Source organism: Crotalus tigris, unplaced genomic scaffold (genome assembly GCF_016545835.1).
Source record: "Crotalus tigris isolate CLP2741 ecotype Arizona unplaced genomic scaffold, ASM1654583v1 scf7180000020497.760770, whole genome shotgun sequence".
In the NCBI taxonomy this organism is placed as follows: domain Eukaryota; kingdom Metazoa; phylum Chordata; class Lepidosauria; order Squamata; family Viperidae; genus Crotalus; species Crotalus tigris.
The window spans coordinates 133,928-150,993 of record NW_024098046.1 but is presented as its reverse complement, the minus strand read 5'-3'; the positions used below and the strand labels follow the sequence as shown (position 1 = coordinate 150,993).

The 17,066-nt window shown below is 40.7% G+C and overlaps 1 protein-coding gene across 1 annotated transcript in view; it reads right to left on the bottom strand.

The window, feature by feature from the left end:
- Positions 1-12,154, bottom strand: part of CPD (carboxypeptidase D) — a 47,529-nt gene extending 35,375 nt beyond the window's left edge. The window contains exons 1-4 of the mRNA XM_039366957.1: positions 11,987-12,154; positions 6,431-6,600; positions 4,414-4,781; positions 2,276-2,467 (exon numbers count right to left, since the gene is read on the bottom strand). Coding sequence (XP_039222891.1) covers positions 2,276-2,467; positions 4,414-4,781; positions 6,431-6,600; positions 11,987-12,124 — 868 coding nt within the window. The 5' untranslated portion in view covers positions 12,125-12,154. The remainder of the gene's footprint in view (positions 1-2,275; positions 2,468-4,413; positions 4,782-6,430; positions 6,601-11,986) is intronic.
- Between the last annotated feature and the right edge of the window lie 4,912 nt (positions 12,155-17,066).

Here is a 17,066-nt window from a genome sequence, read left to right as displayed (position 1 = left end):
CTTCTTTTTCTTTATTCAAAATTACAGCAAAGTCCTTTGCAACCATCTCTTTCAGATCTCCTTGCAAGGACTCTCCCAAGCCTCTAATTCTTAAGGCATATTCCATTTGACCATATTGAAGCATAAGAATCTCGTTTTCCATTTCTTTTTCCATATTTTCAATTTTCCCCTCCATTAATTCCACTTTTTCAGCTATTTCTTCCACATGGGAATTCAACTTTTCAAGAACAGAAGCAACTCCTTTTAAAGCCAAGACTATGTCTTGCCTCAAAATCTTATTATTTTCTTCCAAAATCTTTTTCATTTCTGCCCTAATTTGAATTGTAAAATTTCCCATCATTTCTTGCATATCCTTCATAGTTGTTGGCTGGGCCAGAGAAGATTTAGGAACTGTGAGATTCACTGGACGCTTTGGAGCCATCTTAAAAAAAAAAAAAACTTTACTCCTTCTTAAAAATTACAAAAATTCCTTCAAAAGAAAATCATAACTCCCTCAAAGGAAAATCTTTAAATAATGAGAAAAATAAAAAAATAAAAAAAAGGGAGTTAGAAAAGAAGAAAAAAAATAAAAGAAAAGAAATTAAGATATACACTCCAATCATTAAAATGAAAAAAAAAGGGAGAGGGAAGGGAAAAAACCAGAATGCCTGCCCTTTAAAAATACAAGAGACAAAACCACAAATCAAACCAAAACAAGAAGTTAGAATATACACTCCAATCGTTAAAGTGAGAAAAAAAAAAGGGGGGGGGAAACCAAAATGCCTGCCTTTTAAAAATACAAAAAGCAAAACAAAAAATCAGACCAAAACCAGAATGCCTGCCCTTTAAAAATACAAGAGACAAAGCAACAAATCAAACCAAAACAATAATAATACTTCTAAAATCCATCCAATTCATTAAAAAGAAAAAAAAAGGAGAAAGTAAAAAAAGCCGATCGCCACTCTAGCTTCCCAAAAAAAAAAAAAAAAAACGCTAGAAGGTCTCCCGATCGCCATTTGCTTTCTCTTTCAACAAAAAAGCAAATAGTGGAAAAAAAAGACTATAAACAGAACAACAAACCTTTGGATTTAAAATAAAATCAAAGAAGGCGAAAAATAGATCAATAAAAGAAATTAGAATATACACTCCAATCGTTAAAGTGAAAAAAAAAAGGGGGGGGGGAACCAAAATGCCTGCCTTTTAAAAATACAAAAAGCAAAACAAAAAATCAGACCAAAACAATAATGTTTAGAAAATTAAACAACAAAAATTAATAATACTCTAAAATCCATCCAGTCCTTAAAAAAAAGAAAGAAAAAAAAGAGAAGGTAAAAAAGCCGATCGCCATTCTAGCTTCCCGAAAAAAAAAACGCTAGAAAGTCTGCCGATCGCCATTTTACTTTCCCTTTCAGCAAAAAGCAAAAAATAAAAAGAAAGACTATAACAAAAGAATAAACCTTTAAATTTAAAATACATATAAAGTCAAGGAAAGCAAAAAAATAAATCCTCTAAACAACTCTGTCCGCTTCTTAAAAAAAAACTCACTAGATCACTTTAAACGCGGAGGTGGTTGCGAGGGCTTGTTTTGTCCCAAGGACAAAAGCAGCTGGGAAGCGGAGACAGTCTGAACTCCGTGGGAGCACTCTATCACCCCCAAAAAAGGAAAATTGGAGGTACATAAGAGGCTCTACCACTATTCAGACTACCCTCTGCCCCCCCCCTTTGCCCGGGAGGGGGATTTTGAACTGCTGAACAGCTGATGTCTGCTGTTCATAGCGGTTCATTACACTTACCCAGGAGGACGGCTACAAAGTAGCCGCCATCGCCCAACGCAGATCCACCGGAAGTCACCTTCAGATGCAATTTAAAGTGCGGGTTTTGACGTGTAAGACGACCGTGAGGCCTGGTATCACCAGGATCAGAGTCCGAACACAAGGAGCCAGGAAGTAAAAGAGAAAGTCTCAGAAAAGATCAACGGCACTGTTGCCGGCAAAAAAATACATGAAAATGACCACACAGTGTCAAGCTAAGCTCGATAAAGTCCTTACTTCTGTAATATGAGGTAAATGAAGTACAATGGAGAAAAGTTAGGAAACAGGAACAGAGATGAGTCAAGGAAAAGAAGAAATTCTGGGCTAAAACACAGAAAAGAGAGAGGCCTCTTTACGTACATTACGGCTAAAGTTGAGTCGCACATGAGAAAAAGCTGGAGCAGTTTGCCTTATGAAACCGCCACCCTTCCTTGCCCAACGCCTTTTACTAGACGTGTCAGAAAAAAGTTGGCACGCAAGGCTACCTTCTACAGATTTTTCGTAGCCATCGGGGTTCATGGATGGCATGATATGTATCCGAACATTTTGGATCAAGTCAGTCACTTCGGGATCCGTTCCGTAGTTCTTGCAGAGGTACTCTATGAGATTGAGGAGCAGTTCCCGTCCCACGACTTCGTTGCCATGCATGTTGGCAATATACTTGAATTCCGGTTCACCTGGATGGGGAACAGAGACGCGCAGTTTAGCCGATGCATTTAGCAGCCTGTCTATATATGATCACGTGTAGAAGCTGAGGTAGATCAAAGCACACATGCCAACATGAACATACAAGGAGGGAGGGAGATTTCAGTTCTCTCGCTCCCTGTTTAGTTTCTAAACATGAACTGAAAAACACCATCTGCCATCCACCAATGAATCCAAGCTCTGCTCATGCCACAAGCTATTCAAGACAATTAGACAACATTCCGATTTATAAATAAGTACCTTATAAATACATACATATCTAAAGCTTTGGAATTGTAATATTTTGCAGTTAACAAAAGTAATAAAACTGCTTTTTGCTTTATTTTAACAAATGGTCTAGAACAGGGGTCTGCAACCTTAAACCCTCAAAGAGCCACTGGGACCTGTTTCCCAGAGAAAAGAAAACACTGGGAGCCGCAAAACTTGTGCGCACACAAGGGGTGGGGACCTTGAAGAGTTTAATTAAAAAGAAATTGAAGCTGCTGTGCTGAGTTCTCTCTCTCTCTTTCTCTCTTTCCTCTCCCTCCCTCTCTCTTTCTTTCTCTTTCCCCTCTCTTTCCCTTTCCTCTCCCTCTCTGTTTCTCTCTTTCCTCTCCCACTCTTTCCTCTCTCTCTCCCTCTCTCTCTCTCTCTCTCTCTTTCTGCTGTCTCTCTCTCTCTCCGATCTTCTGCTCATCTGGCAAGCTGGCTTCAGGCTGTTCTCCAACAAGCTGACATACATTATTGGGCTGGCTCTCTCCTGCCCTTCCTGCTTCCTACAGAGACGCAGCAAACGGAGGAGACCTGCCCAATAAGTTTGTTGGAACAGCATGAGGCCACTCTTTTTTACACACACACACACACACACAGAGAGAGAGAGAGAGAGAGAGAGAGAGAGAGAGAGAGAGAGAGAGAGAGAGAGAGAGAGAAGGGAAGCACAAGTGCCTCTCTCTGTCTCTGCAAATGGCAGAGGAGGCTGGGAGCCACAGGAGAAGGCTCAAAGAGCCACATGTGGCTCTGGAGCCGCAGGTTGCCGACCCGTGGTCTAGAATGTTAACAGAACTTATAATGGACACAAACCTTAGGAAATAAAACTCATTTGGCCTAAACAAGACTCTTTAGTAAAAACAACATTTGAAATTATTGAAGAAACTTCAACATTTAAACTAAAGATACAACTAAAATTCAATTAACCTTGCCTTAAAAAATGATTATTTTAAACTTAGAAGTCCATCAGCATTTAGACATTTTGTTACTTCAGGAAGTTCTTCCTCAGGCTTGCAAAAGAAACATTTCAAATGTTGTTACTCTCCTATCCCACTTACAAAATTAACTCGGTAGAAAAACATATTAAAAACGTAATGTAGTAAAAACAAAAATATGCAATGAAGAACTGTGAAAAATTCCTCTCCACCTGCTAATTACAGGAGCAGAATTAAAACCGTCAAAATCATAATACTCTACAACAGTATCACTACAATAATTATTGCATGTAGTTGGCCCTGATCACTGCAATTAAAATTGGCTATTTCAAAGCAAATATATTTTAAAAAAATAATTAAAATTGGACCAACTCATTTATGAGGAGAGATTACAGGACATTAGTCTTTCGACCTTTGAAAAACGGTAACTCAGTTAACAGAACCTATTCAAAATCCATAAAACTAGGGAGAAATGTTTTCCCATTTTTTCAAAATACTAGAATCTAAATCAGAGGTCCCCAACCTTTTGGGCATGAGGGACCAGTTCTATGGAGAAAGGTTTTTCCACAGACTGGAGAATGTGTGGTTTTGCATGCTGCCTGCATCCCGTCGATGGGGCTTTGCTTTTTTTCTGCAGACCGGGTTGCTAGCATGCCGGGCCCAGTATTGGTCCACGGACCGGGGATTGGGGACCCCTGATCTAGAACATGCAACAAAAATATGTAATGGGAGATTACCTGCTTCGTGAATGCCTGGGTTATCTGATATCTCCATCGCGTACAACTCCCTTTGTTCCACAGACTTGCCTACCGAGTAGAGTCGGGTAATGTTGGGGTACTCAGTGGCGTATTTCCTCAGAAAGATACCCATATCAGGGAAGTGGTGATGGCGAAAATCATCCGGCTGGATCACCTGGCGAGCAGTGTTTGATCTGTTGACAGCAGTGGTAGTTGCTGCGTCGGCAAGAGAGTTGTTGGCAGTTATCAGCACTTCCTTGGTGGTAGGGCTGGAAGTCACCCCTGTGACGGCGGGATGCAAGGAAAAGTCCACCACAGTTGCATTTTCTTCCTTCACCTCGATGTTCTCTGTGGTGACTGGCAGGTAACTGGTGGGGGAAAAGGGGGAACAATTTGCTTTTAGGCTGACCCTAATCAAGTTTACTTTAATCCCATTCCTACATGCAGACATTGGGGTCAACCTGTTCTCCAAAACACCTGAAGGCAGGACAAGAAGTAACAGATGAAAACTAATCAAGAAGAAAAGCAACCTGGAACTAAGGAGGAATTTCCTGACAGAACAATTAACCAGGGGAACTCCTTGCCTCCAGAAGTTGTGAATGCTCCAACACTGGAGGTTTTTAAGAAGAGACTGGATAGTCACTTGTCTGGAATGGTTTAGGGCAAGGGTAGGCAACCTTGGCTCTTTTATGACTTGTGGAATTCTGGGAGTTGAAGTCCACAAGTCATAAAAGAGCCAAGGTTGCCTATCCCTGGTTTAGGGTCTCCTGCTTGAGCAGGGAGTTGGACTAGAAGACCTCCAAGGTCCTTTCCAACTCTTGTTATTCTATTAAATTGTTTCAAGGACTAGATTACTATTTACCTTTAGGATCAGACAACATTACAGGATGGAGGCAAATATGCCTCATCATCCCACAGATAGCGCTTGACTTCTATATGGAAGGCCTGCATTAGGTACCTAGAATAGTTTAAAGCAAGTCCTCTCTGCGAGTGGGCAATGGTAAGAGCTCCCAATACAAGAGAGTGGTGGTGGTGGGGGAGAAAGGCTTTAAGCTGAATCACAGCAAACACAAAATGTTGAGGATTAAACAGTTTTTGCCCAGCTTGAAACAGGCTGCTTTAATCATTTTGGATGTTTGTCTATATGTGAAATGCTCACAAAATTATTCAAAGCAGTTTTTTATTTGAGACATTTCATACTTAAATGTATTTTAATTAAAAACATTTTGCGAACTCCCAATGGAAATGTTATCTCTAAGCACTAGATTAATTTTAATTTACTCTTTCCAGTTTGGAAAGGCACAGAGCAGACCAAGCACGAAGAGATAAAATATCTCCTCCCCATATTGGCAAGGCCTATCCTATCCTCAAAACCTGGTTTCATCCAACCATCCTTGTTCCCTCGTGGGAAAGGCACGGCTGGGTAATGTACCAGGAGAATGATGGCTTCAAGACATCAGAACTAAGTGATACCAAGAAAGGCTTCATTTCACACACATGTGACCATAAAGAGATTGTCCCTATCAAAACAAACTTTAAATAAAAATACAGTAAAAAGATTGCCTCATAGAACTAGATACACTTAAGAAGATTAATAGGATACAAGGGAGCTTATGATATATTAGTATTAGTATGAAACACAACAGTATTGTGTTTCCTCACTGTATATATAGCATTTTTAAAGCTAAGCACTTTAAAAAAAGAGGGAGGGAGGGAAGGAAGCCGTGATGCTGCAGTGGTTAGAGTGCCGCATTGCAGGCTGACTCTGCCCACAGCTAGGAAGTTCAATCCCGACTGGCTCCAGGTTGATTCAGCCTTCCATCCTTCTGAGGTCGGTAAAATGAGGACCCAGATTGTTGGGGGCAAATAGGCTGACTCTGTAAACCACTTAGAGAGGTCTGTAAAGGACTGCGAAGCGGTATATAAGTCTAAGTGCTATTGCTATAAAGCAGCTCCCTACTAGAAGAAGCTATGCCAAGGATAACCAACATGTCTATGCCTGCTCCATATACTTTACCCCGTGACAGAAGCTGTGATATTATAGGTTCCAGGCACCAACAATCTGTAATAGTCACCGAACTGTCCAGTTGTAATGTTGTGAGCAATCCCGGCCACCGCAATGGTTGCATTTTCCAAGGCAGCCCCAGTGACCAAATCTCTCACAAATCCTTTAATTCCAATGTGTACCTGTATTAAATAAATGAGAATTAGATCCAGAACACTTTGTAAAAAAATTTTTTTAGTATCATGAGGCTACATTATTCCTCTCATATTCAGTAACTTATTAATTTCATGCTAAGCGACCTGTGCAATGTTCTTTTTTTCTCTCATCCTCGGAAAGTTACAGGGTGCTGTTAAGTTTGTACATAAAAATCAAAATGAAATAAAGGGATAGATCAGTGATGGCAAACCTTTTAGAGACTGAGTGCCCAAACTGCAACCCTAAACCCACTTACGCATCGTCGGGTGCCGGGTGGGTGTGGCCCATTGGGTGGGTGTGGCCCATTGGGTGGGCGTGGCTACAGTGGTAACGGAAGGCTGGGTGGGACTAAAAAGTTCAATCAATCAATTCCAACTTTGCAAGACCTTTTTTTTCCCCCCCGCAAGAAGTTGAAATTGACTGATTGATTGAACCTTTTTTTTTTTTTTTGCCCACGGCGGCGGAGGCCTAAAGCAAAAAGGTTTTATAAAACCCAGCTGAAGGCCTAGGACTGGGGCGATGGTGCGCGTGCCCACAGAGAGGGCTCTGAGTGCCGCCTCTGGCACCTGTGCCATAGTTTCGCCACCGCTGGGATAGAACAAGGAAAAATTGGCAAAGAACAGCACAACTTTTACACATCTAGAGCAGCGAGGTAACATCACCAGAAAGAACGAACATCTCTTGGAACGAACATTAGATGAAATGAAACTGGTGAAGCTGCTATAGATTTTATCAGCTCTGCTGATTTCTTTTGCTGTAACTAGGGGACTGTTTCTGCCGTAGCTACTGAAAGAGAACACAGGCGGTCTTTCAAAACCAATATGCCAAGAAAAACAAGAGGACAGCTGTGTGTTTCTGAGTCATGCTTGTAAAAACGAAAGATGAATCAACTCGGTCCAATTTTACAGAAAAACATGCCATTTTTGCGCACTGCTTCACTCAAAACAGCTGGTGAATTCATATGGCTTTAGAATATAAAATTATGTTCAAGAAGGTACGCAAAGCGCATCCTTATTTTATTGCCGTGGCTATGGACAGGAACTTCAATAGAAATTAATGTGGAAAACTGGCAAGCATAAAAGGGAATGTTACATTAAAATATGTGTTATTTAATATTATGCTACTTTCTATGGATTTCATATTCAGCAGTTGTCTTTCTTCATCCTGTCGTTTCTCCTTTGATGTGACATAACTACCTAATGATGGGTTCTCGTTTTATATTTTGCTGGTATTGGATATACAGTATCTTGTTTCCATTTCATAAAAGAGCTTGAAACAGAGTATGTATTAAAAAGCTCACTGAGTAAAGTGAAAGAATTTCCTCCACAGCTAGAAGACTGAGGAAGGTGTCAATAAATTTATGGCCAATTGCTGCGTTTTATGTAAGCCAACTATTGATTTATGAGGACATGGCCTGCAAGCATCAACAGAGTCCTCATGGGAAATATACAATACTATGCCATTTATTTATTTATTAAGTTTTTATCCCACCTTTATTTCTTTCTAAGTAACTCAAAGTGGCAAACATGCATAAAAAGCCGCCTCTGGCAAGATGGGTAGTATACAAGTTTGATATTTCTCCTTTTTTCCCCCCACAACAACAACAACAACAACCCTATGAGATGAATTGGGCTGAGAGAGAGGGCATAAAGTCACCCAGTTGCCTTTTATCCATATCAGGACTAGAACTCCCAATCTCCTGGTTTCTATGCCAGCACCTTTAACCACTAAACCAGGGGTAGGCAACCCAAAACACTCAAAGAGCCGCTTGGACCCGTTTCCCACCGAAAACAAAACACCGAGAGCCACAAAACCCTTTTGATATCTAAAATGAAGATAACATTGCATATATCCTTTTTTTTACCTTTATTATATGTTTGTGTCTGTCTGTGTGTGTGTCTGTGTGTGTGTATACATACACAGACAGGTAAAAAAGGATATATGCAGTGTTATCTTCATTTTAGATGTCTCTGCCAGTCCTCTTCCCCCACTCTCTTTCTTTCTTTCTCTCTCTTTCTTTCCTCTCTCTCTCTCTCTCTTTCTCTCCCCCCCCCCTCCTATCTGCTGCTCACCTGGCAAGCTGGCTTCAAGCTGTTCTCCAACAAGCTCAGGGGTAGGCAACCTTGTCTCTTTTATGACTCATGGACTTCAACTCCCAGAATTCCTGAGTCAGCATAGCTGGGCTAGCTAGCTCTCTCCTGCCCTTCCTGCTTCTTGCAGAGACGTAGCAAAGGGAGGAGCTCCGCCCGAAAAGCTTTTCAGCTCCTCGGAGAACACTTGTGAGTGTACTCTCTTTTACACACACACACACAAAATCACAAACACACACACACACACACAGAGAGAGAGAGAGAGAGAGAGAGAGAGAGAGAGAGAGAGAGAAACAGGGAATCGCAATTGCCTCTCTCTGTCTCTCTCTGCAAATGGCAGAGGAGGCTGGGAGCCACAGCGGGAGACTCAAAGAGCTGCATGCAGCTCCGGAGCCACAGGTTGCCGACCTGTGCACTAAACCAAACTGGCTCTCTTTAAATTTAAATGAAAAGGCATTTATGGAAATATTCAGCTAACAGAGTAGGCAACAGGAGTGAAAACTGTGGAAGAGGGAGCAAAAGATTGCTTCAGGATAAAGTATCATCTTTTTAGACTTTAGTGCGTTTTATGCACAGGTCTCAATGTTTCAGTAAGAGATGAAAAAGGGAAAGAGATTGTATACATGACCAATACCCTGGCAGAGTGAATTATCGGAACAAGTTTAGGCAGGTTTCATCTGCTGCTGCAATACGTGCCTTAAGCCATTTGGTTTAAAGATAAAGACCTTCTCCTCAGGGAACTTAGATGAAGGAAAACTATTTCCATGCCAAAAGGATTTCAGGCAACAGGTTTAGAAACTGAGTGTTGCTCTCAAGTGTGTGACAGAGTGACTAATTCTCTGAGTAATGGTGATAACAGTGACAAACCATGATCTGTTCCTGTTTTAACTGATATTTCAGTAACCTCTGTGGTGATTGCCAGGCTGCAACTTTCGGGAGGATTTTAGCATACGCACAACAGCAAAATGACAAGTGCAGGCTGGATGAAAGCTAATTTTTGCGTTAGCCCCTCTGTTATTAAATTAAATTAAATTATAACTATGAAGTTATAATGATTGAAAAAAGGAAATTATCAATACTGCTGCCGATATAGGAGCAGCTCAACTTTGCCAGCACTCTGTGCTACATTCAGAAAGGACAAATGACTCCTTAACCAGAGGTAATCCTTTAGTCAAGATCTGGACCACACCCTGAACCACAGATTGCATAGATTAGCTCCCATCCCCAGAAGGATACGGACTGTGATTTACAGCCATCCAAGTGATGGAAGTTTCTGGGACTAGGACACAATAACCTAAACTGTAAAAACATGAAATGGCTTAATAAAACATGTCTGTACAGTCAGTAGTTGGGTCTCTGCTCAGCCATTCTTTATTCATACCTTGAAAGGTAGAGTTTGCATATACTTGACTCTAATAATCAGTAGCTGAATACAAGGAATACGACATGTGAATATTGCCAGTGTTGACTTTAGATATGAAAGAGAGATCAGAACAGGAGGTCATTTTGAAAGAGCTATGTGTGACTCTTGAGATAAAGTATTTTTTGAGGATACTTGAATATTTCTGAGCACACACAGCTATGGTGAAAAATCTGAGGGAATTTAGAGAATATAAGGGATACTGGATAAAGCTTGTGAAGAACCAACTTTACTGTCAGAACCCATATTCTAAGGCAGGGTGTCAAATTCAATTTCATTGAGGGCCACATCAGCATTGCGGTTTCCCTTGGGGGGGCGGGGGTGTGTGGCCAGCGTGGGTGCGGCCTACTGGGTGGGCATGGATGGAGTGGGTGTGGCCTACTGGGTGGGCATGGCCAGCTCTACATCATTCGCGTCAAGGGTGCCTGTGGGGGTCTGGGCAGGAGTGGGACAGATCTGAGGGTCTCTGGCAGAAGGGGGTGGGACCAGGGTAAGCGCCAAGGCATGGTCCATTTCTTCATTCCTCACAAAGAGTGACACCTCCCTAGCATGCACCCAGGGGGCGGGGGCGACGTGGCAGGGGCTGGTTCCTCGCTGTTTCCAGACGGCCTTGTGGAGCTAAGACTGAATGCGTTTCAGCATAGATGGCCACCACAAAATTGTACATTGGCTCTCGGCCGGCCTGGGCCAGGGCCAAGGCAGCGGGGGCCGTTCCCTGTTTCCAGGATGGCTTTGCGGGCCGCATCTGGCCCCCGGGCCTTGTGTTTGACATGTCTGTTCTAAGGGGTCTTTCCTTTATTTAACTCAAATTCTATTCTCTCTACAATTCTGGGTTCTGCCATGCTCCTGGAGGGGGGGGGGGAGAAAGCATTGCGGGTTATTGCCTTGGTTTCCTCTATAATAAGTGACAATAAAATTTGTATTATTATTATTAATCGCTACATTGTAACACTTTGCTGTTTCTGCATACTTCCTCTGTAAATTATCTCTTTCCTTGATGTCAGCTAGAAAGGGGGGGGGGGGAGAAGAAAGGAATGGCCCTCCAGCAACTGGGTTATCTCCACATTTGCAAGGGAAGGTGCAAAGAGCCAACAAAACATTGCTGCAGCCCTGAGGCAGCCTGGTGTTATCTCCTCTTTCCCACAACGGACTTAACACCTGGGGATTGGCCTGTTGAACTGACCGGATGAACTACGGGGTGGGGTTTGCTTGGGACACTTTTAACCCTGACATTTACTCTGGGCAAATGAAAGGAAAGGAACTTGAGCGAGGGGAAAAAAATTAATTTACTTATGCCCTGCTTCGTTGGGTAATTGTTAAATGCGTTATCAGTGATAAGAAATTGAGACAAAGATCTGATGAACACAGATCTGATTACGGCTTAACCATTCATAATAAACAGGGTACAATTAACTGGAGTTACAAAACTGCTAAAATTAGACACAATTATTATTACAGTTTAGCGTATTTCTCTAAACCAACGTCTTTTTGTGATACGAAACAAAAAAAAAATTCAAACACGGATCACTGATACGTCTTTCTGTTTAAATACTCTGTTTAAATAATTTGGTGTACCACAATTACATTTTCTGTTATTTATTTGGTATGAACAATGCTAAGCTTTATGTGGGTCATAAAACAATCATACCAACATTAAATGCTATGTTTGGTCCAATTTATGAGTCAAAGGGGATTAAGGCAGAGGGGAGCTGACAAACAAGAAGCATATTCAAAATCTACAGGCGAAGAAAGCCTTGACAGAGATGAATGAAGTCTTTTCATTTTCCAGAACAAAGACAGACTCAAATATACAAGGATTGTTTGCTAATATAGCCAAGAAGAGAGTTAAAAGTCAAATCTTACTTTTTCAATAAAAACGAGCAAAGATTCCCGGTTATTCAGCCATTCTTGCTCAAGCTGAGCAGCTGGTGGATATTTGCAGCAGGAAATTTCAAAGGTGACCTCAAAGCAGTTAGCCCAAAGATAGTTATAATCTTGCATTCCACCTAAGGAATTTAAAGAAAGAATAAGTGAAATAATTAAGCAAAGAACAATCTTTTGTTATCAACCGACTCTCTTCACAACATTTCAAACGAGCATTTTTCAGTAGCCTGAAAAACCCGTTTGTGCAAACTAGAAAAAAAAGTTACAACTTTCAAAGAAAAAATGTTCCCCCATTGAGGAGGGGAAAAATCGGAAAGATATCTGCTACTTTAAAAACAATAATTGATAACTTTGAGATCGTGCAACCTCTCTATTTGTCATACGCATTCATGTTTACAAAAAAACCTTAACGTGCTAATATACAGGAGCCCCGATTTTTCATTATGTCTGAGGCATTTTATTATACCCCTTTTGTCTTTTTATTCTTCAGTAGGTCAACACTTGATGCTTACAATAGGCCTAACCTTTCAAGTCTACCATATTGATATTTAAATATGTATGTTAATTTAAATGTATTTTAATAATAATAATAATAATAATAATAGCCTGGAGATAGCAGAATAGAAGAGAAAGAACTGGAGAAGATAACAAAATACAAAGACCTACAAATAGAAAGACTGTGCAAAAGCAAGCAAGGGTAGTACCAATAGTCATAGGCTCCTTGGGTGCAATCCCAAAACAACTGGAGCACCACTTGAACACCATTGGCATTGACAAATTCGCTATTAGTCAATTGCAAAAGGCGGCCTTATTAGGAACTGCTTCCATCCTGCGACGATATCTGTAATACCATCAAACATCCACATCTGCCTATCCCAGGTCCTGGGTAAGGACTCGATAGGTAGATAAAATGCCAAATCCAGTCTGAACATCTGGCTGACTGTGCGATGATCCATAATAATAATAATAATAATAATAATAATAATAATAATAATAATAATAATAATAATAATAATAATAATAATAGGAAGATGAGAGCTATGCCAGAGGTTCAACCATACTGGACAGGTCTCATCAGAGGAGTCAGACAAAGAGTGTCTCTCCCATAAAAAATATGGTGAGACGTAAATTTCAGAATGCCATACCGGCTCGGACGTCGCCCGGGTTAACAATGTCCGCACTAGATATTGGAGTTCCTGGATATCTGGTGAAAAATGGGTTACAGGACTCAGGACTGTTGGCTGAGCAACCAGGGCCAGCAGCTGCAGAACTACTTGAAGAAAAGGTGTTTACCCGTCGCAGATACACAGTGATGGAAAACAAAGAAATAATGATCTGTTACTACAGATCAAGTCCAACAAGACGAGGATATCTAAAACAAATGCACCAATTCTGGAAAGAACAACATCCAGAATCAGAAATAACAGAACAGAGACTAGCAGATCAACGCCGATTTATAACACGAAATAAAGTATTTACAGAAACAGAATTAGACGAACTGCAAAGGTTTACCCAGGGCAAAGAAATCAAAGCCTTACAAGAAGTAATTCAGAATGTAGAGGCAAACCACGGGGAGTTGGCAGTGAAAGAATCCAGTAGAGATATACAACTGTTCTCATTTGGAAACCAGGCACCTCTTCCTCAGGAAGAACAAAACCCTCTAACTAAAGAAATAAAAGAATTGAAACAAAGAATAACTGAGCATCTAGAACAGCACAACAACAACAGAATAAGGCTACCTGCATTGAAGCTTGTTCCAAAGAAACAGCTAGCACAAGCATTAAAAGATGCAAATATTGCAATAGCAAGTATAAGCACCAATTCACTGCAAGAAACAAACCAATTAATGTACAGCACAGCTGCAGTTATAACAGAATACCTGGGATGTAAAATCACCAAAAAAGAAAAACAAACAAACAGTGCACCACAAAAATGGAAGGTTAGACTAGAAAATAAGATCAGCAAGTTAAGATCACATGCAAGCAAGCTAGAACAGATGAAAGAAAAGAAGCTGAAGAACAAGAAGACCAAAGAATACCTAATCAAGAAATACCACTTAGAAACAAGGAAGATCAAGGAAGCACTGGAAATAATAAAGCAACAAATAACAGCTATAGCCAGGAAAATCAGTAGATATGAAGCTCGAATTGCAAACTATAGGCAGAACCTCCAATTTCAATCCAATCAGAAACGTTTCTACCAATCCATCAATGGAGAAACTGCAAGGAATCAGTCAGTACCTGACAAGGAAGAAACAGTGCAATTCTGGAAGCAGATATGGGATAACCCAAAGAAATACAACAAGGATGCAGCTTGGTTAAAAGAGGTGGATGCAAATAAAACAGAAGTTGAAATGAAAGAACTAGTAATAACAACAAAAATGGTAGAAAAAAGAGCAAAGAAAATCAAAAATTGGTCAGCACCAGGTGAAGATGAACTGCATGGGTTTTGGTTGAAACATCTAACTGTTATACACCCACTCATTGCCAAGCAATTCAACAATATACTACAAGGAGGAGAAATTGAAAAGTGGCTAACAACTGGGAAAACCTACCTAATAATGAAAAATCCAGCAAGAGGGGCAACACCAGGTAACTACAGGCCAATTACCTGCTTACCAACAACTTTCAAATTACTAACTGGTGTGGTAGCTGATGCAGTACAACAGCATCTAGTTGAAAACAATCTCTTTCCACCTGAGCAGAAAGGAAACCGCCCCAATAGCAGAGGAACAAAAGATCAACTCCTAATAGACAAAATGATCTTGGAAAACTGCAAGAAAAGGAAGACCAACCTGAATGTGGTATGGATTGACTACAAAAAGGCATTTGACTCTCTTCCACATGACTGGATAATCAAGTGCCTAGAAATAACAGGAGTCAGTAGAAACATCAGAAAATTTGTGCAAAGATCGATGGCACAATGGAAGACACAGTTGCAGATCAATGGTGAGAGGCTGGGAGAGGTTAATATCAAGAGAGGAATATTTCAAGGAGATTCATTATCACCATTACTATTTGTTATTGCACTGTTTCCTCTGTCAACAATACTGAATAACTCAGGACATGGTTATCAAACATCAAAAACATCTGCTAGACTATCCCACCTCCTTTATATGGATGATCTGAAGCTGTATGGAAAAACATCATCTGAAATAGAATCGCTGCTCAACACTGTCCGTATATATAGCCAAGATATTGTAATGGAGTTTGGCTTGGACAAATGTGCCACACTTACTATCAAAACAAGGAAAAATAGTGAAAACTGAAGGAATCAAGATGCCCCACGAAAATAACATTAAAGTCTGGATGAGGAAGAATACTACAAATACTGGGGTATCCTTCAAGCTGACAACATCAAGCACACTGAAGTCAAGAAAAAGATTAGAGGTGAATACATCAAGAGAGTGAAGAAGATCTTAAAATCCAAACTCAATGGAGGAACTACCATAAAGGCAATCAACACTTGGGCAATCCCAGTCATTAGGTACACAGCTGGAATAGTGGACTGGACTCAAGCAGAACTAAAAGCAATGGATAGGCAGACCAGAAAAATAATGACAATGAATCATGTCCTTCATCCACGCAGTGACATTGATAGACTTTATCTACCAAGGCAAATAAGTGGGCGTGGAATGCTACAAGTACAACAGATGGTTGAAGAAGAAAAAATGGGCTTTGGAAGAATATCTGAAGAACAATTATGAGATGCACTGAAATTAGTATATCAGGAAGGCTTACTAACTAGCTGGAGAGACCAAACTGGCCTACAAGAAAGACCAAATGAAGAACAGAATAGAGGCATGGGAAGACAAAGCACTACATGGCAAATACATGAAAAAAATAGCTGGGAAAGCGGATAATAATAAAACCTGGCAATGGCTAAGAGCAGGAAAATTGAAGAAAGAGACCGAGGGACTAATTCTGGCTGCACAAGACCAAGCCTTAATGACAAATGCATACAAAGTAAAAATTGAGAAGACAGCAACAGACAGTAAGTGCCGCCTATGCAAAGAAGCTGAAGAAACAGTGGACCACTTGGTAAGCTGTTGCAAGAAGATTGCAAAGACTGACTACAAGCAGCGGCATGACAAAGTAGCAACAATGGTGCATTGGAAGATCTGCAAAAAATATCATTTGCCTGTAAGCAAAAACTGGTGGGATCAAAAAATAGAGAAAGTCATAGAAAATGATAAAATTAAACTGCTCTGGGACTTCAGAATTCAAACAGACAAGCACCTGCAACATAACACCCCCGACTTAACAATTGTCGATAAGAAAGACAAAAAAGTCTGGATAGTGGACGTGGCAGTGCCTGGAGACAGCAGACTAGAAGAGAACGAACTGGAGAAGATAACAAATACAAGACCTCAATAGAATAGAAAGTACTGTGGCAAAAGTCAAGCCAGTGGTAGTACCATATTCTAGGCTCCTTGGTCGCAATCCCAAAACAACTGGCACCACTTGAACACCATTGGCATTGACAAAATTTGCTATTAGTCATTGCCAAAAGGCGGCCTTATTAGTAACTGCTTCCATCCTGCGACGATACCTGTAATACCATCAAACATCCACATCTGCCTATCCCAGGTCCTGGGTAAGGACTCGATAGGTAGACAAAATACCAAATCCAGTCTGAACATCTGGCTGACTGTGCGATGATTGAGAATAATAATAAAATAATCAACACCTGGGCAATCCCAGTCATTATGTACACAGCTGGAATAGTGGACTGGACTCAAGCAGAACTAAAAGCAATGGATAGGCAGACCAGAAAAATAATGACAATGAATCACGCCCTTCATCCACGCAGTGACATTGATAGACTTTATCTACCAAGGCAAATAGGTGGGCGTGGAATGCTACAAGTACATCAGATGGTTGAAGAAGAAAAATGGCTTTGGAAGAATATCTGAAGAACAATGATGAAGATGCACTGAAATTAGTATATCAGGAAGGCTTACTAAATACTGGAGAGACCAAACTGGCCTACAAGAAAGACCAAATGAAGAACAGAATAGAGGCATGGGAAGACAAAGCACTACATGGCCAATACATGA